Raw genomic sequence first — 26458 nt, 5'->3', positions numbered from 1 at the left:
ACCTTGTGGCACACAAGAACATTTCCCCCAATAAATTCCAGTATTAAATCTCATCCCTTGAACACAGCAGAAGTATTCGTGGTAGAGTGTGTATATGCATGTGTAAATGGAGAGTATGTCCTAGAGGTGGCAGACAGAGAACAGAGGTGATAGGCCATTTTAACAATGGCAAGTGGAAAAAGTCAAGTTCTTCCAGTGTTCTCAGAGAGCTGAAACCCCAGTTTGATCTGTTATAATGTATATTCATATGTCAGCTCTATCTGTATTTATATTTGAGGTATAACTACATGTCTGCACTGTGACTAGTAATCCATATAATAATAGTAATAAATGACTGATTTTTATTAGTGCTCACTATGTGCAGGAATGTTTTAAGCATTGTGTCTATATTAACTCATGTACTTCTCAGAGCCCCATGCAGTTTTAATAAACGCAGGTACAGAGAAGTTAAATATTAGCCTAATTAAGATCACACAGCTAGTTTAGTAGATGACCAAACACTAAATTTTCTAACTACGTATATGTAAAAAATGCATCAACCATTATCTATATGGTCTATATATAAATACTTAATGGATTTTTCATCATACTTTTGTTTTTCTTGGCCCATAATTGTCAGCCTTCCCCCTCAACCTTGAGGAAAATACTTTGGTTCCCTTTCCTGGGTATTTTTATGTAAGTGCAATGTAATTAATTTTTAGGTAATATACTATGTGTTTATTAAACTTAATCATACATAAATATATATAATAGATTGGTGAACTCATTTATTTTTTTAAGTAGAAGAATAATTATGATTGGGGTGCCTGGGTGGCTCAATCTGTTAAGTCTGCCTTCGGCTCAGGTCATGATCTTGCAGTTCATGAGTTTGAGCCCTGCATCCGGCTCTCTGCTGTCAGCACAGAGCCCACTTCAGCTCCTCTGTCCACCTCTCTCTCTCTGCCCCTCCTCTGCTCTCTCTCTCAAAAATAAATAAACCTAAAAAAATAATAATTATGATTATCTTTTTTCCTCAGTGACATAGAATATTTTGGGTTTTTTCTAATTTCCGTGATCTACATAGAATATTTTTTAAGTATATGACTGAAATACCATACTTTTACATTAGCTTTGGCCTGAAGAAAAATTTACACATTTATTTTGCAGGGCAAAGCAAAGCTAGCTTTTAACTGAAAACTGCTTCTCTTACCAATAGTATTTTTTCTTATTTTTATTGCTTTTTGCTCAAAAGAATCCTTGAAATTTCTATTTTAAGCTACTAGATGTGCACATTCACAACTTCTATTACAGAATAATAATAGCCAACGTTAATTGATAACTTAGACACCATTAGAAGTGCTTTAATGTGTATTCATTTATGCCTATGACAGTCCTTTGAGGTAAATACTTTCATTCCATTTTTTTCAGCTGAGCAAGATTTGAGGCATAGAGATGTTATTTGTTCAAGGTCATATAGTCTGCTATTTAAAGAGCCAGCATTCATATCTAGGTACATGTATCCAGGATCTGTGCCCTTACCTGTGATGCTGTTCCTTCTCTGGACTTTAGAAATTTCTGTTCTAAATAACGATGTGAAAAAATTTTAGTCTAAGTAGGAATATAAATAAAAATTAAGCCAAAAAATATCTTTGTATTTCATTTTTTATTGTAACTTTTTCTCCTGGAAAGTCTATGTTAAAATTTCTTGATTTTTTTTTTTTCCCCCTGTTGGGAGAAACCTATAACATTGTACAGAATTTAGGTGTGTATTCAGATAATACAAATCTCACATTAGTATGATTCCTGGTATCTGTGCATTGATACCAGTTTATTTTTTCCTTTTCCTGCTTTCCCTGATACTGCCCATATATGTTGGCTTCAGCACTTTTGCGTTATGCATGCATCAAAGTACAGGTGATTTACGTGTTTTCTCATATCTTAGGAGTTGGAGAGATATTATATGAATATGTTGTAGTGAAGTATAGGTTTTGTTGAGAATTCTAGATTTGTCATACCCTTTCCAGATTACCTTCTGTGGGAAGAGAGATAAAACTATCATATATTATAAGATACATAAGCATATTGTTTTTCCTTTTTAATATGTTTTTAAAAGGACTATCAAATCTGAAAATTTCAGTTCATGGATATACATAGTAAAAGTAAAATATAAACACTAAGTGTTAAATGAAGAATAGATCTTTGCTGAAGGTCAATTTTAAATGAAAAAAATATGTATATTTTAGGGGCGCCTGGGTGGCTCGGTTGGTTAAGGGTCCGACTCTTGGTTTTGACTCAGTTCGTGATCTCACAGTTCACGAGATCGAGACCTGCACTGGGCTCTGTGCTGGCAGTGTGGAGTCTGCTTGGGATTCTCTCTCTCCCTCTCTCTGCCCCTCCACTGCTCATGCTCACTCTCCCTCTCTTTCAAAATAAGTAACATTTAAAATATATCTATATATTTTAAAGTTTTAAGTTCCGACAGTTTGCCTACAGAATGTTCAGCAAATTTACCCAAAGTCTTGTTTTTTAAAATGTGTAGACACGAGGGGCGCCTGAGTAGCTCAGTCGGTTGAGCATCCGACTTTGGCTCAGGTCATGATCTCAGGTTCCAGCCCAGCGTCGGGCTCTGTGTTGACAATTCAGAGCCTGGAGCCTGCTTCGGATTCTGTCTCCCTCTCTCTGCCCATCCCCTGCTCACGCTGTGTGTGTGTCTCTCTCTCTCAAAAATAAATAAGCATTAAAAAAAATGTAAACATGAACAATTTTTTCTAATGACCCAAGTTTTCAAGGAAGGCAGTGAGGTCAAAGTAATAAGTCTTGAGGTTTATCAGAGATATATACCGTATTTTAGGTATAAACTTGTGTGTAGGTGTGTGTGTATTAAATGTTACTAGTCATGGGATTTTATTGCACAGTCAAATTTCAGTCACTTTGTACCAAATACAATGAATTTAATTTTAGTTTCTCTCTTTTTATAGGGAAATATGAGAGCCACACACGTGTTCACACAGGTGAGAAGCCCTTTGAGTGTGATATTTGTCACCAGCGCTATTCGACAAAGTCTAATCTAACTGTTCACAGAAAGAAGCACAGTAATGAAACAGAATTTCATAAGAAGGAGCACAAGTGCCCTTATTGTAATAAACTTCATGCAAGCAAGAAGACTTTAGCCAAGCATGTTAAGAGGCAAGTATTATCTTGCTTCCATAATATACTTTATTGTGCCTTCTAATTTAAATATGGAGTAAGCTAAAAACATTTATGGAGTGCTTGTCTCCAATTCTTTCGTTGCTTAGTATTTTGCAAACATTTTTGATTGCAAATATATTTGATTACAGATATATTAAGAGCAGCAAATGTTAGTTTATATTTTTTATTGATGCTATTGAGATGAAGTTTTTTAATGTTGAAACAAGAACTATAGAAGTTTAAGATAGCATTTTGGTCATCCTGTTTTTTATTTTGGGTTTTGGCAAGTATATTTTCAAAATCTATGTTTTTAGACCTAGGAAACTTATTCCTCATGCTCAACTTTGTCTTTAGTGTATAAAAATTTGTGAGAGAAAGCATGTTTAGTCAGTTTTCCATATTTAACTTTAAGAAAGGAAATTTACTGAAATTTGGACTAAAAAAACTCAAGTGAATTACCTTGAAGATTATCTGTGAATAGCTAGGTTTCTGAATGTATTTAAAATATGATTACATTGTCTTTGACTATTTCTGCATAAATTTAGGCATATACATGTGTCTGTCTCTTAATGAAAGAAATCAGTGCCTGATTCTTACAGTCACTGTTGACAGATCATATGGAATACTGACTTAACTAATGTAATCTTTTCCTAACAGTCTTTTTTTTTCCTTATAGATTTCATCCTGAAAATGCACAAGAATTTATCTCCATTAAGAAGACTAAGAGTGAAAGTTGGAAATGTGATGTAAGACCTTTTAATTTGTAGTAAAAAACCAAAATAAATATAATGTTACCTTTGGGGAAAGTAATTAGATGTTAAAAAAATATAAACTTAGCTTATCTCACTTTTAGAATCTTACACAAAGTTATCTTAATATTTATAAATTAAACCCCATAAGGATTAGTGTTTAGATGGTGGACCTGATGGAAATCTTAGTTTTTATTTCTTATTTAAAACAAAATTTTTTTTTTCTTATTTATTTTGAGAGAGTGACAGAGGGAGAGAGAGCAGGGGAGGGGCAGAGAGAGCAGGGGAAAGAGAATCCCAAGCAGGCTCTGCACTGTCAGCATGGAGCCCTGTGCAGGGCTCCAACTCATGAACTGTGAGATCATGACCTGAGCCAAAACCAAGAGTCAAACGGCTCAACCGACTGAGCCACCCAGCAGCCCCAGTTTTTTAGTGTAACTACCATACCGTGTACTTATGTTGTGTATATAAACTGACATTATTATACTAACAGGAGTGTAAAGTGTTTAGAATTTTCCCTCCATTTCTAGTTATCTGTCTCAAAACTCAGGGGCCTTTAACAACTGTCTTATTATATCCCACCATTTTGTGGGTCAGTCATCTAAATTTGGAGAACAGCTTTGCTAGGTAATTCGGTTCCACATGTTGTCATCTGAAGTCACTCAGTTGTTTTCAGCTGACACAGATGGTCTGGTGTGTTTTGGGGCCACTCATGGCTGGAACTTGATGTTGGCTGACAGCGAGGAGCTTAGCAAGGACAGTTGGCTGGGGACCTTGGTTCTTTTCCCCTTTGGTCTTTTCATGAGACTACTTGATCTTTTTTCTAGCATGGCAGCTAAACTCTAAGAAGCCTAGGTAAAAATGATAGGAGTTTTTAAGGCCTAGGCCTCAGAAGTCACTGAGCATCACTTTTAACACATTCTGTTGTTCAAACAAGTCCCTACAGTCAGGTCAGATTTAAGGGGAAGGGAATTCATTTCTGTTTTTCCAGTAGTAGCAAAGAATTTTTAGATACCTGTTGCACCACATTCACTAACATCTTTTTCATTATTTAGGTAAATATTGTTTAAAGGAGTCACAAGCTGTCATTTGTCTTCCTTATTTTCAGGCTTCAATGTATTTATACAGCAAAATTTTCACTGTCTCTCTGATTTCAGCTTGTAGGAATTGAAGTTAGTTATTAATTATTTGGGTCTACATAAGTTGGTTTCTTTTCCTTAATAAACTTCATTATACTCAGCTGTAAAATGGTGATAATAATTATATCTACCTCGTAGGATTATTGTGAGAATTAAGTAAAATAAACCATGAATTATTTAGCATGTGCCTGGTATATAGTATATGCTATATTATTATTGTTGTTGTTACTGTTGTCATTGTTAACAGCCCCCGCCTTTTTTAATAAAAGAAAATTGAGACTTTATTTTTCAGAGCGGTTTAAGTTTTACAATATAATTGAGAGGAAAGTATATTGATTTCCCATACCCCACTGCCCCCACAAATGCCTGTTCTCCCCCATTAACAGCATGCCCCTGAAGTGGTATATCTGTTACAGTGATGAACCTTCATTGACCTCCCCCTTTTTAAATCTTGTGTCTGCCAGATTTCTCTAAAAAGCTGTATGTCTTCCTTTTGACTACTTTAAGAGATAAATTCTAAAATTATTTTTCTGCAGTTTCTTGCTCCTATTCCTAATTAAGTATATGGCAACAATAATAAAACCTATTTATGATATATAAGTGATTTAAAAATATAAATTTAATGGATGTTAGAAATCTTGGCTAGAATTAAGGTATTAAGGTTACTGTGTAATCCTAGAAATTAGCCTATTAGAAATGCAAGGAGTGGAAATTCATCAACCTTTAGTATGAATTTAAAATAATTCCTTACTATAATTCCTCTAAGGCTTTTTTCTGCATGATTAAAATTTGATTCTATTTTGGGTAACTTTTCTGTTGGGAGAAATTTTCCTTTAACTGCTTGAATTCATGAGTTTATTTCTCATGAGCTTTGTATTTTATTTTTAATTCAGGTTTCCTTATGTTTTGCATACATTTCTCTTAGATTTGTAAGAAATCTTTTACTCGAAGACCACACTTGGAGGAACATATGATTCTGCATTCTCAAGATAAACCTTTTAAGTGTACCTATTGCGAAGAACATTTCAAATCACGATTTGCACGGTTAAAGCATCAAGAAAAGTTCCATCTGGGTAAGCAAATTACTTTTTCTAAAAGCAGTCATAGTAATTATTGATTATCACATCATGCTAGAGGAGCCTGCTGCTGTTGAACCACTTAGGGGAAGGAAGTCAGATAAATTGGGAGGAATACTGGATTTGCTGCTGTTCCTAGAGATGAGTAAATATGTTTATGTTTTGTTTTGGTGGCAGATGTGTCTGTAGTCATAAACAGCATTTATTCATAGTTAATTGGTGGATAGATCTGTGAGTGCTTGAATAAGGCATTTTTGTTGGAAAAAACTCTTTTTTTAAGGGAATAAAATTAACTTAGTATATGTGGAATTTAGCATTGTATTTGGCAAATCCTCTGTCTAATGCTTACAGTCAAGGTGGAAACCTGTGTGCCAGATGGTAGTACAGTTAGGTACATTTATGACAGTCAATACTGCTAGGGAATTGTTGTCATCCATAGTAGAGGCCGTTTGCTGCGCAGCATTGGTAGTGTAGTGGTGAGTATGGCTGCCTTCCAAATTATAGGCGTGTGTAGCTAATACACCAGAAAATAAAGATTAAAAAAAAAAATCTTGTGCTGTACAAAAGGTTAAAATAAATGAAGTTAAAAGTAATTGAGAGTAAATACAAAGTCATAAACATGGGAATAATCTGACCTTTGGTCATTGGGGATTACAGAACTATAAAATGGTATAGAATCCAAACTCCTTTATTTATAGATGGGCTTAAAAGCAGAAGCTTTTTAGGCACAATCTGAACAGTAATGTCATATGACTGACAAAAACTACTGTAGTTTTAAACTGTATTAATAAAAATGTATTGGTCAGAATCAGGGAGGTAATTATCTCACTGATTTTAAATTCATCTGGAATACTGAATTCATTTCTGGATACTGCATTCAAGATAGATATTGACAAGTACATTCTCAAGAGGTGGGTAATTATGGTGACATAAGGTCTTAAAATTATGTCATGTGAAACACTTGAAGGACCTTGAAATTTTGTTTGGGAAAGGTAGAGCACCTATCTTCGAAAACTTTTGAGACTTTATTGTTCAATAAGGAACACTTAAATCTTTATAATTGTATATAAGACTAGTGTATGCTGGAAGATTATTTTTTAGCTTAGTCCTTTTTTGAATTGTCCTTAGTAAGTTGGTCTATCATAGGATTTCATCTTGGCATTTCTAAGATACCATCATATGAAGCAAGTTTTATAATTATCAGAAATATAGTTGGAGACACGTTCATGATTGCATGTTGCATGTGAGAAGTTTCTTTATACATTAGTTCCAGGAAAAAGAGTTTCTCTTGGGGAATTGGTGGGCTTCTTCCTTTTTGAGGTGAAAATCATAGGCAATCCCTTTTTGTCCCATGTTATAGAAACATCATAGCAAAATATAATAATTTTTATAGTGAACATATTTGTTTCCACTTCCTTTTTCTGTTCCTGATTTTCTATTTCAGCTTTTGTTAAGTATATCATTTAGTAAATAAATAGGCATTCTAAGAATATTGAGTGGAAATCCTAAGGTATAGATTTAGTTTCAATTTAGAAATTTTTTTTTTTTTTAATTTTTTTTTTCAATGTTTATTTATTTTTGGGACAGAGAGAGACAGAGCATGAACAGGGGAGGGGCAGAGAGAGAGGGAGACACAGAATCGGAAACAGGCTCCAGGCTCCGAGCCATCAGCCCAGAGCCTGACGCGGGGCTCGAACTCCCGGACCGCGAGATCGTGACCTGGCTGAAGTCGGACGCTTAACCGACTGCGCCACCCAGGCGCCCCAATTTAGAAATTTTTTAAAGTATTGGAACTTATACATTGAAGTAAGTTGTCTTGCACAATAGTTATTTTCCTATCAGTAAAAGTATACAAGCAGATTCTTGAACTGATAACAGAGTTGTTAAAGAAAGCATTCTTGAAAAGATGGTTGAATTAGAACCATGTGTGCATATGTTTTATATATGTACATGTATATATTGCATATGTAAATATATATGACATATGTATGTTTTGTATACACACACACACAAATTCTTTTGCATCCCATCTCTGTTTCTGTTTACTTGAATCACTGTATGTTAGGTTAGTGGTTCAGGTCTGAGGTGTGGCCCAAGAATTTGTATTTCTAACAAGTTCCTAGGTGATGCTGATGCTGATGGTCCAGATACCACACACATGAGTATTACTGCTTTAGGCTATTCTGGGTCATATTCACACCGCCTACATTAGGATTATATATTCTGTAATTCAGAGGGAGTGATATCTAAGAAATACAATCTGAACAGTTAGGGCAGAAGAATTTTTTTAATGTTTATTTATTTATTTTCGAGAGAAGATGCAAGCAGGAGAGGGACAGAGAGACAGGGAGGTAGAGAATCCCAAGCAGGCTCTGCCCTGCCAGCACAGAGCACGACATGGAGCTCAGTCTCGCGAACTGCCAGATCATGACCTGAGCCGAAATAAAGAGTCAGAAGCTTAACCGAGTGAGCCACCCAGGTGCCCCAGGGTAGAAGAATTTTTAATGTATCTCCATGTGTAAGTGTAAAAGTTACAGTGGGCTTTAAAGTCAAATCTTCTAATTTTATCCTATGTAGAGAGTTGGAATGAAAATCTGCTTTACTAACTTCCCAGCATAGCTTCATAAATAGAAGTTCAAGTAAGTTTAACTGTATGCAAAACTGGATATCTAATAGAGGGGAAAGAATGTAGGTATTTCATTTGAAAAACTCTGATAAGTAACTGAGCATGAAAGAGAAAGCTGCTTTCTTTCTTCCCCCAACTGGAGCCTTCAGTAGCACATAAAGTTATTTCACTCTCTGCCTAACTTACTCTTGCTGTAATCTGCTCATCTTAGCACTTTATTTACTTCATTTCTTTATCTTTGTGTTTATGCTGAATCTTTTTTCCCCACCTTCTTGGAGCCTTTTTTGGTGAAGAGGGATGTAAGAGGAGGCGGAGATTTTCCATAGCACTGCTTTGCTTAACCCAGTGCTAAATATGAATTAAGAATCAATAAATACTTGTTGAATGAGTTAATAAATGAATGAAAGACTCAGATCTCATGGAAGATGAAACAAAAATATGTTGAAGATACTTAATACATTTTGAGGTCGTCTCTCAAAAACGTGTTGAAATTCCCCCCAAAACTACTGTGGCTACTGAACTGTTTTGCTTATAGATGTTTCTGAATTCCAGTGTCCAAATGCCATTTTCTTTCCATTGTTGTGCCATGATTAATTTCTCATTAGAGTTCACAATAGAGTCCACAGTGTTTTCAGTCTAGGCAACGTCGTTAAAAATGTGTGGTTTTGAGAACGACAATATATTTCCAGATTATGAACTCTTTGAAGTCCTTTGTTTATTCTACCAGAGTTTCTCAGTACCCCTTCTCCCCAGAAATCTGGTGTATAACATTTTTTACTTTATTCTAGTCTGATTTCAAACTAGGAATTGGCCATTTCAATTTATTAACCCATTACATTATTCAACATTTATTATATTAGATGCCACGCCCTAAACTCAGCTCTAACCATATAGAGGTGATTGTAACTTGCCTTCTAGGAATGAACAGTCCAGAAGAGAAGAGAAAACTATAAATAAATAACTTTATTGTGTTATTTATGTACTTACAATAGTAGGTATACATAATTGTGTATGTACTTACAGTGGTAGGTATACATTGACAACATGCCCATTAAATTTAACTTAGTATCGATTCTTTAAACTTTAAATGTACACTTTCTTTCCTTTGTAGGTCCTTTTCCATGTGATATATGCGGTCGCCAGTTTAATGACACTGGAAATTTGAAACGCCATATAGAATGTACCCATGGTGGAAAGAGAAAATGGACTTGCTTTATCTGTGGAAAATCAGTACGAGAAAGGTGAGGAATTATCCACACACCCAGAAAAATCCTGGTACTGTTATATACAAATAATTAACAAATATAGTTTAGAAGGATTAGGGTAATGCCAGATGTGAGATACTTGAATTATGCTTTAGTTTGAAATTTAAGGATATGCGAAGAAATTATATAAAATGTTATAGAAGATGATATGAAATCAGGATTTTCAGGTTTAGATAGTGAATTTAACACAGGTAACATTTCTTTCTGGAACTCTAATAAAACTACATTAAAAGTTATTGATTGACTGATTTAAAAGATAGTAAGCTACAGAGACAGGGAGAACAGAAGGATGACAAGAACAACACAGATTTGGAAACTGGAAAGCAGATGAATCAGTGGTAACTGACTTAGCAGGTCTCAGAAACACAAATCCCAAGGTGGTGATGGAGAAATTGAGAACATAGTTTACATCAGAGAATCCACAGAAGGAATAGGAGTAGGCAGTATCAGATGCCTCTGGAACTAGAGTGAAGGGGAGGCAGAACAAGGAGCACTGGAGTAAAAACTTCTTTAGAAGTTCTATTCTTTGGATTTTCTTCTTTTTTTTTTTTTTTAAATTTTTTTTTAACGTTTATTTATTTTTGAGACAGAGAGAGACAGAGCATGAACGGGGGAGGGTCACAGAGAGGGAGACACAGAATCTGAAACAGGCTCCAGGCTCTGAGCTGTCAGCACAGAGCCCGACGCGGGGCTCGAACTCACGGACCGCGAGATCATGACCTGAGCTGAAGTCGGCCGCTTAACCGACTGAACCACCCAGGCGCCCCTCTTTGGATTTTCTTCTGACACCCACACAGGTCATTGCTGGTGGGCACCGACCCCTCTCCCAATTCAGCAGATATCTGGACTGGACTATACCATGTTGTCATATGATGAATGCTTTCTGAATTCTGGAAGCAGTGAGCCCCAGGCCTTATCCCTTCTGACCTCTTGAGTTTTAGATTTTATTCCCCCAGCAGTAGTTAGAAAACAATTCTCTGAAAATCTGAACAACGAAAGTGCAAATATATTCCCTAACAAATAGTACACCTAGATCACCTACTCTGAAGTCATCAGGGCCCCCTCATGTTCTTTGACCATCCCATCCACTTTTTAGTCTATCACACTTAATCATGGACAGATAGAAGAATTAAAAAACAGAGAAAGAAAACCTTTAATGTGAAAGCTAGATTCCAACACAATCAGGAAGGGGAAAAAAAAAACTTGAAGGAAACAGATTATCCAGAAAGATGAAAACTTCCAAAAAAAAGAAGATAAACAACTGTTATGGATATTCCATTGAAGATAAAGTTGAAGATAAAGAATCCATTACACAAGAACAGGATGCTATATAAAAGAGTCACATAACAAATCACATTCAAAGTATGATAGACAAAGTAAACAAGCCTAATGGAAGGATTGAAGAATGAAGTTGAGGGAATCTCCCAAAAGGTAGAGCAAAAAGATACAGAAATGTAAAATAAGGATTAGAGCATTAGGGAACCAGTCAAGAGGTCTAGAAAGAAAGAACGAATAGCGAAAATAGCAAGGGGAAAAAAATCATCACTGAATAATTCAAAATAATTTCCCAGAACTGAAGCACATGAGTTGCCAGACTGAAATTATTCATCAAATGCTTAGGACATTAGATGAAAATAAACCTACTCCCAAGATATATTGCTGTGATATTTCGGAACACTGGGGACAAAGAGAAGCTTCTATATGCTTCTAATTTTCAGGGAAAAAAAGTTACATATGCTGAATTACGAATTAGAAGTACTTGGACATCTCTCTGAACGGCAACACTAGAAATAAGATGATGCAGTTGTACTTTCAAAATTCTGAAAGAAAAGTATTTCCAGCTTAGAATTCAGTTCTTAGTTAAACTAACAATCAGACCTAAGGATCATAAAGACATTTTTCATGATACCAAAAAGGTAGTCTTTGATGTACTCTTTCTCATGAAGCAACTAAAAGGCATGCTTCACCAGAATGAGAAGGTAAACTGGTGAAGAGGAAGATGAGGGCTATGGGAAATAGGAATTCTAATACTGGGGGGCGGCAACAGGAATTCATAGGAGGATGGTGAATGAGGTTTCCAAGTTGTCAGTTGTGCAACATGTGTGTGCAATGGGTAGTTAGCCCACACTAGTAGTAGTAGTGACCCATGACACGTTGGGGCTTGTCATTGCTGAGGTCCCTGCTACCATGTTTCCTCTTTTAAGAACTGGGAGTCAGAATGCTAGAGCAGGTCCGACCCAAAATATTTTTCTTTTAATTTAATGTGGTAAGAACTTTTAATATGAGATCTACCCTCTTAATAAGTGTTTAAGTGCATGATACAGTATTGTTAACTGTAGGCACGATGTTGTACAGCAGACCTCTAGAATTTACTCATCTTGCATAACTGAAACTTCATACCTATTGAGTAGCAACTCCCCATTTCCTTCTCCCTGATTCTGTTTCAAATTCTTATCTATGCTCTGCCACTGTATGGCACGTGTATGCCAGTGAAGTTCCTATGATTATATTTACGCCTTGCTGCTTGATTTGACTGAGGATATTTGTTTGATTTCACAGAAATGTTTTTTGACCTGTCCATGGGAATTAGAGATAGTTCATAGTAAGTTTGGAAGCCAAGTGTATACAATAGCCTATTTACTTTGACTGTATGTATTTCTGTCAGACTTCTCGTATTTGATCCACTCTAGATTGTCAGATGCTCTGATTGTGGTGAACCTTATGTTTTCCGGTATTTATTCATGACTTTCCCCACTGACATGCTGGAAAGGGCTTTTGCTAGTGCTCAAGCAAGCTACAGCCAGACTTTGATACAGAGACCCTATTCATTTTATCTTGTGGGCCCTTTAACTAATAGTGGTAATGTTACTAGATTTGTACTTGCTACTCAGTTTTTCAAAAATATACAGTATATTGTTTAGTGATATATACTACTAGGTAGTAAAACAAAGAAGAGGGGGAATGGTTGACATACGTGGTTATCCCTGAGAGAACAGAGTAACGTGGAGGCATTCTAAGGTATAGCAATATTCTATGTCTTACTCTGCATGTAAATGTAATAATACTGTTCTTTAAACACTATTCATATTTTATATCCTTCAGCATATAAAAGTTCCATAATTTAAAAACATTAGAAATGCCACTTTCTTAAAATAACAAACTGATATCATGGTAAAATACGAAAATCAGTATGCTATATTTATATGAAAACTTATATTTATAGACTGGTAAATTATACTTTATTTTATGCCTTATAAATTATTTTTATCTTAAAGGTCTTTCTATAAAAACAAAAAGCAGACAAACCAAAAACTAAAACAACCTTCCATCTTTTTACTTTTAATTACTTAATACATAGGGGTGCGAGGATAGTTTTAGGAATGTTTTCCCCAAAGCTGGGTACACCTGCAAGCGCCGGGGTCAAGTGTTGCTGGGCCTTGTAGAAGAGCACCATCTACTGGCATAGTTGAGGCATTAACAAATGAGCCAGGTCAAGTTATCCTTGCAAAATAAGCTACATTAGGCTTTGTTTTTATGACTAAACTAGTTTTGTCTGCTCAGGGAATTTTCAAGGCTGGTCTCTGTTTTTTATTTTAACAAACCCATATCGTGTCAGTAGGGCTGGAGGCTTTAGAAATGGCAATAATTGTATTCTTTATATTATTTCCCTTCTTCACATTGGCATCTGGAAGTCACAAACACCTGTAAAGATTTCCTTGGCTTAAAACATTCTTTTAATAGATACTGAGCACAATTTGAAAGGAATAGTGCTGATAAACTGGATTCCTTCTATATTATTAAATTCTCTCCACTAAAATTCACATCAGTTTTACTTAATTTAGTAGTGACAGTTGAGCATTTTCCATTCTACTTCTTGAAAGTTGCTTAAGCTATATAGTTAAATCTTTGAGCAAACCAATGGCAAAGGAAGGCAAAGTTAATTTTTTTTTTAAAGAAGAGAGACAAAACAAGCATGATTGTGTGTTCGTGAGACTAATTCAATAAAAAGCAAAAATACTGTTAGAGAACGGGAGAATTGCCATAATATCATTAGCTTGAACACCTTTCTAGTAAGCTTTCTAGAAATCTATGTTTAATATAAATATTGGTATTAAAAAAACTTAAGATAAATGTGTATTTTTAAAATACAGGACTACTTTGAAAGAACATTTGAGAATCCATAGTGGAGAAAAACCTCATCTTTGTAGTATCTGTGGACAAAGTTTTCGTCATGGAAGTTCATACAGGTAAGTCAAGCCATTTTTTCTCTGTATAAAGTAAGATAAATTATGTCTCTTTTAATTCTCTATTTTCTTATCATTGCATTAGTTCATTGGTGAATTAAAACATTTTCTAGTACTCGTGGTAAACAAAATTATGCAAAAAACTGTACTTACAAACTTTTCCCTCTACATTACAGCTTTTAATATTGTTTTCATTCTGTAGTGCAAAATATTAAATAATTTCTTCATCACCAAGTTTGCTAGATGCTTTACTGTCTGAGTCGCTGTCATTTAAATGTTTATTTCATTACTTAATCTTTGAATTAAATTCATTAAACCTCTGATGTTCTAATCTCAATGCATTTTGTCACTCTTGGCTATCAAAGAAATGGTGTGAAGTATGGCAAAATTGAAAACTGTAGGATTATCAGTTTTGGAAAGTCTTTTGTGTATTATTTGTAACCTGTGTAATTGTTTTTATAGCTGAATTCCTGACCACATTTGCAGTTTGTGAAAAGTTGGCTTTTTCCTGAATAAATAATAGGTGACTATCTACTGTGAGATATATGTACATTTTAAATTTTTATTAATGCTCCTAAGATTTTTAATCATAAGGCTTTAATTTTTATACTTCCATTTATTATTTACCTCTTTTTCATTTTAAACAGAATGTGCCCCCTTTAGATGTAGTTCAGTCAATTTCGCTGGTTATAGTTATGGAATAAACACCTGTTTTGGCAACTTGAGAGCTTGTTTGGAGGTTCTAGCAGGGGAGCGCAGCTACTTGTATACCCTTGACCGAAGAACGGTCCTCCTCTATCGGGGAAGGTCGTCCTCTTCAACGGATCGTGCAGCTTCGGGAGAGACGCACATGGAGCTGTGAGGGAGGAAGGGGACACCCGCCTAGCCAGGCAGATCAGCCAAATCAACCCTGGCGATCAATGGGGTGACAGATGTCGCAGCCAGATCGCCCTCACATTGTGTTTCGGCAACTTGAATGGGAAAGCTATTCATTTCACTGGGGTATATATAGATAGAGGATTATGAGGATATGAATAATTCAAGTTAAATGAATTTGAATAGTTTAAACCTTTATAATCTGTCTTTGGGTGACTATAAAACGAACCGGACTTTGGTTAGTGTGAAGAAAAGTAGCAAATGTAACTGTCAGCAAGTTGATTACTTATAAAATTTACTTAATTCTCATACATCAATTTAGAAGTGGTATCCATCGTCCAGGATAGGATTCTTAATTATTTGCTGTATCATATGTTTAAGTCACTTACGTTGTCTAATTCCTTCTGACTCATTCCTACTTTTGCTATCTCTGAAACTCCACCAGCAGACAGATAACAACCCTAGACATTTAGTACATTCTAAAAAGTCAGGAAGGAATGCCATCCAGACATAGTGTATATGCACACGTTGAAGTGCTTTTGTGAAAGAGGTGAGTAGCAACCCTGGAGTAAGGTAGTGAAAAGAGTGGGAAAGATGGAACGTCATAGATGTAGAGCACATAATGTATGATGGTGGCTGAGTAAACAGCCCAATTTCCCTTACTTAAGATTTTCCCTTTGGTGGCATCAGTTTTTATGCTCTTCAATTTTTTTCTTTATAGACTTCATTTACGAGTACATCATGATGATAAACGATATGAGTGTGACGAATGTGGGAAAACATTTATTCGTCATGACCACCTTACAAAGCACAAAAAAATACATTCGGGTAAGGTGTATTTTGTAATGATGGTTACAAAATCCTTTAAAAGAGCACCTGAATAGGACATACTACATCACGTTTATGTTGGCTATAATTTTAATAGTTTTAGTAATATATATGCTGGTCACCCCATCAATAATGCTGGTTCTGAAAACTTTCTTTTAAAACATCTGAAAGGGACATAATTTTATGACATGTTTTTGTTCACTGCAATTTTAATAATCCGGTTGCCTTTTATGCCTACAGACTATATTTTGAAATTTGTTTTAATCAGGTTCTCAAAATTTGCACTATGCATATTATGTGGATATGTGCAATAATTGGTATTGGCATTTCTATAAAGAGAGATGCCAAGATAACATTTTTCATTTTTATTGGATTTGAAAGAAGTTAGCAAAACAGATGTTTGAAGAGAAATGATTATAATTAGGTGTTAACATTAATGTAATAGTGAATTTTTGAAACCCTGTCTTTGGAAAAGAGTACCTTAATAGTCCTGATCAATTTCAGATCTTTATACTATATTTATAATTTTTATATTCTGGGGCTTTCTTTCATATTTTCTTCTCTGATTGATGTTCAGAAAGAGCTAAGATAGCCAACTCTGTGAGTACAATAATTGGAAAGAGCCATCTCTATAAGCACAGTAGAAGAGGTGCTTATTATTATTTTAAACAATCTAAATATGAAGTATGCAACACATGTAATTACTTTCTTAAATGATCCCAATGAGGGGCGCTTGGGTGGCTCGGTCTGTTAAACGTCTGACTTCGGCTCAGGTCATGATCTACTGCTCGTGAGTTCGAGCCCCGCGTCGGGCTCTGTGCTGACAGCTCAGAGCCTGGAGCCTGTTTCAGATTCTGTGTCTCCCTCTGTCTCTGATCCTCCCCCGTTCATGCTCTGTCTGTCTCTGTCTCAAAAATAAACGTTAAAAAAAAAAAATTAAAAAAAAATCCTAATGAGGTTACAAGTTGCAGTTGTTATCAACTGTTACCAACTTTTAAGAGATGCTAATGGTCTGATGACTTTTTCACTGGAATTATGCATTTTCATTTTTAGGAGGAAGATTCTAACTCCTAATTCTAGAGATCACATGCCTTAATTGCAAACTGGATTAAGTTAAGAGTGATTTTTAAAGCGCAAGCCTTTATAACTGAATATTAGAGATGAGAAGTGGGACTCATCTAGAATTTTCCTTCATATTTGCGTTTTAGCTTATTGCAAATGTGTGAAATCCCCACAGATGAAAAATATTTTTTTAAAAAAGTACAAAAATCTGAAAATGTTCAGGTCCTTTTTATAAACAGTAAAACAGCCTTATCTTGATTCAGTGTGTTTTCATTTGAAGTGTTTGACATCTAGACTTACATATTCCTAAAAAATTCCTGAGTTTTGAAGTCATTTCATTTATCTTGCTCTGTTACATTGAGAGGTAAGATTTGAAGTCTTCAGCAAAGAGGCTATTCATTCCTTCTCCAGGTCGGGAAAAGGGTTCACATCCGTGAAAAAAAGCATAGATTCATTGAAGAAAGGTACTTTAGTAAGGAATATAAAGCAGATAGCCCAGAATAAAGGGTGGCTTTACTTTTCTGGTTGATTTCCTGTCATATTATCCTGTTGTTTGATCATCTATTTCTGGGGGGAACACTGAAGTGCATATTATAATCAAATTATTTGGGTCTTTAAGGTGAGAAGGCTCATCAGTGTGAAGAATGTGGAAAATGTTTTGGTCGTAGGGATCATCTCACTGTTCATTACAAAAGTGTACACCTGGGAGAGAAAGTGTGGCAAAAGTAAGTGAAAAAGCAATTTCTCATAATTACTGCACTGGATAAGTGTAGTTTGGGTGAGAGTTATAACTAGTCTCATAGTTTATTTTGTTTAATTGAGGATAGGTTAACTAGCTCTTTTTTTCTAGCTTCTGTAGCTTCTCTGTTGACCCAAAGATATTGAAGGAAATATTGTTGTTTACTTGTTTTCAGTTGACTCAAGGCTAGGAGGTAGTAGATATTGAAGTTAATAACTAATACAGTCTTGGCATTCTTTGGGCATTTCATTTATCTTTGGTTGCTGTGGCTCTTAGCAAAAAATATAAATGTGCTGCCTATATACTATACTTAAAAAGAGTTACTGCTGGAAATGTTTCTAGTCAGAATTTAGATTTCTAATCACACTAAGCAGTTAAAATGGTATTTTCTTTGGGGGGGTGCCTGGGTGGCTCAGTCAGTTGAACTTCCAACTCTAGGTTTTGGCTCAGGTCATGATTTCACGGTTCGTGGGATTGAGCCCTGTGTTGGACTCTGTGCTGGCTGTGTGAAGTCTGCTTGGGATTCTCTCTCTCCTTTTCTATACCTGTCCCCCTTCTCTCAAAATAAAGAAATTTTAAAAATAAATAAATTAAATTAAATGGTATTTTATTTGAAGGAGGGAGGCATGTGCTGTCCTGAACACCAACTTTTAAAAAAAAATTTCAATAGGGGCGCCTGGGTGGCACAGTCGGTTAAGCGTCCGACTTCAGCCAGGTCACGATCTCGCGGTCTGGGAGTTCGAGCCCCACGTCAGGCTCTGGGCTGATGGCTCGGAGCCTGGAGCCTGTTTCCGATTCTGTGTCTCCCTCTCTCTCTGCCCCTCCCCCGTTCATGCTCTGTCTCTCTCTGTCCCAAAACAAATAAATAAATGTTGAAAAAAAAAATTAAAAAAAAAATTTCAGTATACTTAACATACAGTATTATAGTAGTTTCAGATGTATTCAACAATTCTGTACATTGCTCAATGCTCATCATGATAACTGTACTCTTAAATCCCTTCATCTATTTTACCTACCCCCTGCCCACTTCTCTCAGGTAACTTAGTTTATTTCCTAAAAGTCTTTTTTCGCTTGTCTCCTTTTTTCTTTAGAACACCAGGTTTTTAAGCAATTTAGATATTCAGGGTTAACTGGGATTAGTTGTTGAGTGTATTATGTTTAGAGAATCCATGCTCTTGGACTAGGTGTTTGACACAAATGCTAAATAATGCACATGGTCTAAGGTGCCAAGAAACTGTAGTTGTAGTTTAATAGTACTGATCGTGATCAACAAAATATATATAGTACCTTTAAATGTAGTAAGTAACAGAACACTTTGAAGAAAAGTAGGAAGTGTTGATTTCTGTCCATTTTCTTACATTTTCATATACTTGTTTATTGTTTCACTGATTTTGTTCAGTGATTCACTCACTGAATCAATGTATTCATGGTAGTCATTGAATTCTTGTATTCATTAGATAATAGGAATGCTGCCAAGGGCTGGGATAGAAAGATATACATGATTCTGTATAGAAAAGAAAATAAGAATTTCAACATATTGTTTGAATAGGTAGAAAATAGACTGAACTGCATACTCACTTGCTCCAGAAATTCTGTTAATTTTTTCTCAACCCCTTTATACCCTTAAAAATTATTCAGTATCTCAGGAGCTCTTATTATAGAAATAATAATGTAAAAAATTATTATTGTTTAAGTAAACTCTACAAATCATATTAGAAATTCAGTTGATAAAAATGAAGACCTTGTTCATTAATTCACTTGAAAATAGTAATATACCCATCACATGCTCACATAAAAAGCAATTTTGTGAAAAATAGCAACTTTACAAAACAAATTAAAAATATTAAAGGAGGGGCATGTTTGGCATTTTTGTGTATCTCTCTAATGCTTTAATAGAAGATAGCTGGAGTATTGTATCTGCTGCCATGTGTTATTTTGTTTGAAGTAAATGAAAAAAATCTAGCCTCACTCTATACGTCGTTGGTAAAAGGAGGAGTACTGTGATAGCAGTAATCTTAGATAATTGTGGATATTAGTCTTTGCTACTATACCCAAACTAAGCAAGTGGTAGTTTCTTAAAGGTAGTTGCAAGGTGAAATCTGAAACAAAATTAATGAAGTTTTTGTACTCTGTTACACTCAGCCTATTGGTCTTGTACTTGAATGATTTTTTTGTACCTATGCACAAATTGTAATACGATGCATTTGTCCTTTGGAAAACATGGGTTCACTAAATTACGGCAATTTTCTAAATGTAAGCACATTTCACAGTACAGGATCAACAAATCACATGTGTTAATATTGCCTCCAGTCTCTCAGAAAGGAGTATTGGGAAGCTGTCAAGATCACAAGGGCAGGTGCAAGTTTTCCAAAATTTTTATACTAGCTTGAAAGCTCAGACTTTATCATTGCTGACAAATATTGTCATTTTTTCCCTTGATGTGACAGGTTTCCTTCCTTTAATTTTCATGAAAATATCTGGCAAAAACTCAAGTCTGTAACTGTGGTTTGTCTTTCATTCTTTCAAGTAAAATGGTATTTCATGAAGAAAGTGGCTACTTCAGCTCACAACTCAGATTCACAAGTGCTTTGCTTTGAGACAACCATTATGCTTTGGTATGCCGTAGAAGTGCTTCTTGTGTCCTTCCCATTTCATCACAAAAAACATTAAAAAGGCCACACTTGGAAAGGTTGAAAGTTAGTAAAATTATAATTTAGCCCTTTTCCCACTTTTTTTTTCCTGTGATCGCATAGTGGTAAAGAGCACAATGACTGTTAGTACATTTTGGTACCACTCCCTTGTTTGGAACTAAGGTACCAGCACTTTTATCCACCATTTCTTTTGTATGTGTCATTAGTGTAAATGTCTACATAATGAGAAAGGAACATAAATGTTAAGGTATTATTTTGAAAATAACTTTGATCTTATAAACCCTATGAAAGAGTTTTGGGATTCCCTCCCTGCCACAAGAGCCTGCGGACCTGTCTGCTGGCCTAGATAATTATGGAACCAGAACCTGTAGGCTCCACTTTCTACGAGGGCTGGCTAATGGTGGATCTAGAATACGGAGCCTTACATATCATTTTATGGAACCAATACTTATTCCTATGTGATAAAAAGCCATTGAAAATTTTAAATGAGGGGCACCTGGGTGGCTCAGTCGATTGAGTGTTCTACGTCAACTCAGGTCATGATCTCATGGTTCATGGGTTCGAGCCCTACCTCGGGCTCTGTGCTGACAGCTCAGAGCCTGGAGCCTGCTTTGGAGTCTGTGTCTCCCTCTCTCTCTCTGACCCTCCACTGCTCGTGCTCTGTTTCTCCCACTCTCTCTCAAAAATAAATACACATTAAAAAAAAAAAACTTTTTTAAATAAAGGAAAATTTTAAACAAGAAGGTGACACAGTTGGATTTCTTTTGGGGTAGATTACTTATTGATGGGTGGAGGCTGGATTTGTGATGGATAAATTAAGACAAGTAAATCAGCCAGTTAGAAGGCTGTTAGAATTTAGGAAAAAGATGGTGAGGGCCTAAACTAGGGAATAGAATTAGTAATAAACAGTAGCAGATACTTATTTGAAAAATACTTAGTTTTTTTAATTGAAAGAATGGTAGCAGTCATGGATAATTCCTGTTTTCAAAGAATTCCTGTTTTCAAGTGGGTGGTTGATAAACCAGCCATTGAGATAAGAGAATACAGAAGTTGGACTAAATTTACAGAAGGAGACAATGAATTGTTTGGTGTGTATTGAGTTTGAGATGCCTAATAGAAACTCAAACATAAAATGTGACAGGTAAATAGAAGTCTAAATCTCAGAAGTGAAGTCTGAGCGTTTATCAAGATTTACATGTGAATATGTAAAAGCAGATTATCCAAGGAAAGAATGTGGGGAGTGATGAAGGTTAGCACCCCTCCTCCCACCCATTATTTTATAATGTTTCTTCTTCCCTTTTATAGATCTAAATTTCTTAGCCACAACACTATAGGCATTTGGGGCCAGATAATTATCTTTCTTGGGGAGCTGCCCTGTGTAGTGTAGGTTTATTTATCAGTATTCCTGGCTTCTATCCACTAGATGGCAGTAGCACCGACTTACCTCCAGTTGTGAAAAACGAAAATGTCTTCAGACATTACTAAATGCCCCACGGGGACAAAATTGCCCCAAGTTGGGTCCCACTGCTTCTTTCGGTATGTGCCTATGGTGACCCTGTTTATATCTCTATTTGTATTTACCAGGGATATGAATGGAATAGGACAAACCAAGTATGTTGGTTATAGGTCTTTTGCTAAGTTTATCAGTGACACTCCCGTTATCTTTAAAAAAAAATTTTTTTTTAAACTTTTTGTGTTGTTTTGTTTTTGTTTTTTGGGACACACAGAGAGACAAAGTGCCAGCAGGGGTGGGGGCAGAGAGAGAGGGAGACACAGAATCCAAAGCAGGCTCCAGGCTCTGAGCTGTCAGCACAGAGCCCAGTGCAGGGCTCGAACCCATGAATGCGAGATCGTGACCTGAGCCAAAGTTGGATGTTCAACTGACTGAGCCACCCAGGCACCCCTCCCATTATCTTTCTAAATGTTTGTTTCATCAGGTAGAAGTAAGTTTCTAGAAGACAGGACCTTGCATAGAGTTTTTGTAGCCACTCTTTAAATGTTGAGTTGAATGAATTGAAAAGTGTGAATAGCATTTGAAATGTTAGGCATACTATTGCTATTGAATATTGTAACAATATGCTAAATATTCCAGTAAAACCCAGATGTTAAGAGCAAACTGTCTTACAGAACATCATAGTAGCCTCTGTTTGAGTTAATTATTTTGCCATGTGTTCAATTAGATATAAATTACTTCCAGGGTGAGGTGATAGACTTTTAATAACTATAACTTAAATGCTAATCATTTTACACATATCTTAATCCTCACAATTAAATTGGAGTCTAAGATTGTTTAACTCACAAAGCATATTCTTAGGCACTACACTTCACTGCCTGATAAGTTAGGTTTTGAGTAATTTGCAGCTTTTTATGTCTATTAATTCGTAATAAAAATAAAAGGACTGGTATCTCATTCTTTTTTGATTTAGGTATAAAATTTATTTTTAAGTTCAAGTTTATGATACTTATTATATTTGTTATAAAGTGAACCAGTTTAGAGCAGTGTCACCTTTTTGATGAATGCACATTTTTGAGAGTACTGCAGTTTTTTTTCAGTCAGACTTAGCGTCTATTTTTTAAATTAAGGTGTGCTTTACAGACAGAAAAATGTTTTTTTTTAGTCTGTAGTTTTGTACATTTTGATAAATGCATGCAGTCATGTAATCATTACCACAGTCAAGATATGGAATAGTTCTGTCACCCCTAAATTACCACTACACCGCTTTGTTCAACTCCTTTTTTCTTCCTTTAGCTCATCATTGATCTGTTTCTGTCCTAGTAATTTTTCCTTTGATATTTTTAATAGCAAATAATAATAATACAGAAGTTCAGTGATTTAAATCTTAAAAGAAAGGGGTTTAAAGTTAAAAGTCTAAGGACCTCTTTGTATAGATTCGTTCACTGAATATAACTGGAAGAGGAAGAACCAGAGGTAAGGTTGGTACATTTTTTTAAATTTAATTTTAATGTTTACTTATTTTTGAGAAAGAGAAAATGAACGAGTGGGGAGGGGCAGAGAAAGAGGGAGACAGGATCTGAAGCAGGCTCTGCACTGACCGCACGGAGCCCAATGTGGGTCTCAAACTCACGAACCCTGAGATTATGACCTGAGCCGAAGTCAGACGCTTAACCAACTGAGCCACCAGTTTGGTACTTTAAAAGTAATTCCACATTCCTTTGGAGTTCTATGCTTTATTAATGTGAGAATTCTATGTATAATTTTTGTACATGATGTAACATTTTTATTGTGTTATTAAAGTTATATTGAAAACTCAACCCTTTTTACTTTTCTCAGATATAAAGCAACGTTTCATCAATGTGATGTTTGTAAGAAAATTTTTAAAGGCAAATCAAGTCTGGAAATGCATTTTCGGACACATTCAGGTAAAAGTTAATAGGTACTTTACTTTTATCTTTGTGTAATTATTCAGGATAAAATATGGACATTTAAATTTTGTTGTTCTTGGTTAAATTTTTTGCCTATTCCCCGTATGATTTTTATTTATTATGTTAAAGGTGATGTCATGAATGAACAATATTCTGCACTTTGATTCTTTGTAAGCTTCAGTACTTTTGAATATTATTATTATTTTTTTTTTTTTTTTAATTTTTGGGACAGAGAGAGACAGAGCATGAATGGGGGAGGGGCAGAGAGAGAGGGAGACACAGAATCGGAAACAGGCTCCAGGCTCCGAGCCATCAGCCCAGAGCCTGACGCGGGGCTCGAACTCCCAGACCGCGAGATCGTGACCTGGCTGAAGTCGGACGCTTAACCGACTGCGCCACCCAGGCGCCCCTTTTGAATATTATTTTGTAGAATTTGGGAAAATTTTTTCCCATAGGGAATTTACTCAACTTCTAGCTCTAATTTTCCCCTTTTCTGGAGGTTTTTGGTTCTTCTATATCTGTGTAACTCTCTGAAGACATTTCTTTTTTTTTTGTCTTTTAAAACAATAAATCGGTATGATTTGATTGTCTTGCTTACCAAGTTACTGTTGTATACTTTCCTTTTCACTTAATGAGTTGTGATTTATAGGTAGTTATAGTAGAATGATTTGCTTCAGCTGCTTCCCAGAAGATATCATTTCCTAAATCTTTTTTCCCCCTTGGTAATGCTACCATATTTTGAAATACAGACTATGTTGGATTCTTTCTTATATGTTGTCTTAGTCCTTGTTTGACTTCCCACATAAATTGATAATTTTTAAAGCTTTCCTTTTTAAAAAAGGAACTTACTTATGCATTTATGGCTGCTTTGGTTTATATTTATTTGGATTTTGTCAAGCTACTGTGGTAGAAGAGAAAACTGATTTCATAAATATCAGAATGAGAAATAACAATTTGGGCAATTTCAATAGCAAAGAATTGCAGTAAAGAATTTATTACTTACAAAGTGCTGCTGTTAAAAAAATTTACGGCTCCCTACAAAAGAAAAAGTCACAATTTGGGGATACCTAAGTAGGACAAAATGAGGAAACTATACTAATGATATCTTCCATATTAGTTATAAATAACAAACTTAATAAACTCATGATTTAAATGATGAACTTACAGAAAGTTAATTCAACCATTGATGATTTAAGAATTGTGAAACTGCAGGAATTATTTTAGAGGAGAAACTTATATAATAAGGACTGGCTTTATAATTGCATGAAGTTTTTTGAAAACATTCACTTATAGTAATTAGTCGATGACCAATGATAATGTAGAATTTCCATTTCTGAATATCTTGGTTGGAATTTGGGACAAGTTGTTCTCACGTTGAAAACTGAAGATGTGAGGGGCGCCTGGGTGGTTCAGTCGGTTAAGCGTCAACTTCGCCTCAGGTCATGATCTCACAGTTTTGTGAGTTTGAGGCCCGCGTCCCGCGTCGGGCTCTGTGCTGACAGCTCACAGCCTGGAGCCTGTTTCGGAGTCTGTGTCTGCCTCTGTCTCTCTGCCCCTACTCCGCTCGTGCTGTCTCTCTTTCAAAAATAGTATGAAGACTGCTTGGAATTTTCACTTTTTAAATAGAGTATGAGCTCTATTATAGAATAAGACGAAGATTATGGCAGTTATGAAATGAGAATGAGAAATCACCTAAAGCAGAGATCAGCAAACTTTTTTGGTAGAGGGCTAGATAATAAATATTTAAGGCTTTGTGGGCCAGACAGTCTCTCTCATAACCACTCAACTGTGCTTTTGTTGCATGGAAGCAACTATAGCCATGTAGGTTCAAATTAACATGACCGCATTCCAATAAAATTTTATTTGCAGAAACAGGCAAGAGGCTGTGTTTGGCTTTTGGGCTGTAGTTTGCCAGCTCTTAATCTAAAGTGATCAGAAGGCTACCCAGACAGGACTTCACAGTGTGGCTCTTCCATGAACTGGTTGCCATGTTCCCAAGTCCATTCCTGAGATTTATAGGTCCAGAAAATCATTTTTACATCTGTACACAAAGATTATAAGTATTCTTAGGAGTTCTTCATAATTACCATTGGAAATAGATTCACCAGAATGTCAGCTTATTTTTCACCCTGTAGAAAATGAAGAGTGTACTCGCCAAGGTATCCTTTTTCTCTAATCAAGGAAGTAGAGTTGCTAAATTTGTTGATTAGAAAAACTGCTAAATGTAGTTCTAGACTAAGGTAGTAACTTTATGGAATAGTTTCTCAAGGAAATGGTGAGGAATACTGAGTCATCTTTACCCATGTAAAGATGGGTATCTCTTTTGGGACCAGAATAATTTTGCTCCCCAGATTATTTTTCCCTAGCCAGGATGCCTTTAGTACATTATCTAAATTGCTAAATTCTTATTTTTCAAATCCCCTTAACTAGACTCCATGTAGACATTTTTGTATTAGTATTTTCCTTCTCTAGACAAGGTGTAACTAATGGATTGGTTCCAGTTTTCGACAGGTCAGTGCACTTAATTGGTTCAAATGAGTAGATATGATTAGTGCCTATTCCCAAACTTGCAAATAGTAGATGCTTAATAAATATTTGTTGAATGAATTAGAGAAATTGGTTGGAATACAGATGTAAGATTTTCTTCTGTA

At 35.5% G+C, this 26458-nt stretch overlaps 1 protein-coding gene across 1 annotated transcript in view; it reads left to right on the top strand.

The window, feature by feature from the left end:
* The window catches only part of ZBTB41 (zinc finger and BTB domain containing 41), a 55442-nt gene that overhangs the window by 7296 nt on the left and 21688 nt on the right, over positions 1-26458 (top strand). The window contains exons 3-10 of the mRNA XM_003999348.6: positions 2958-3165; positions 3845-3914; positions 5982-6129; positions 9870-9999; positions 14175-14270; positions 15865-15971; positions 17653-17758; positions 23716-23804. Coding sequence (XP_003999397.1) covers positions 2958-3165; positions 3845-3914; positions 5982-6129; positions 9870-9999; positions 14175-14270; positions 15865-15971; positions 17653-17758; positions 23716-23804 — 954 coding nt within the window. The remainder of the gene's footprint in view (positions 1-2957; positions 3166-3844; positions 3915-5981; positions 6130-9869; positions 10000-14174; positions 14271-15864; positions 15972-17652; positions 17759-23715; positions 23805-26458) is intronic.

This window comes from Felis catus, chromosome F1 (genome assembly GCF_018350175.1).
Source record: "Felis catus isolate Fca126 chromosome F1, F.catus_Fca126_mat1.0, whole genome shotgun sequence".
Taxonomy (NCBI): Eukaryota; Metazoa; Chordata; class Mammalia; order Carnivora; family Felidae; genus Felis; species Felis catus.
The sequence above is the reverse complement of the archived record's forward strand: the minus strand, read 5'-3'. Positions and strand labels throughout refer to the sequence as shown.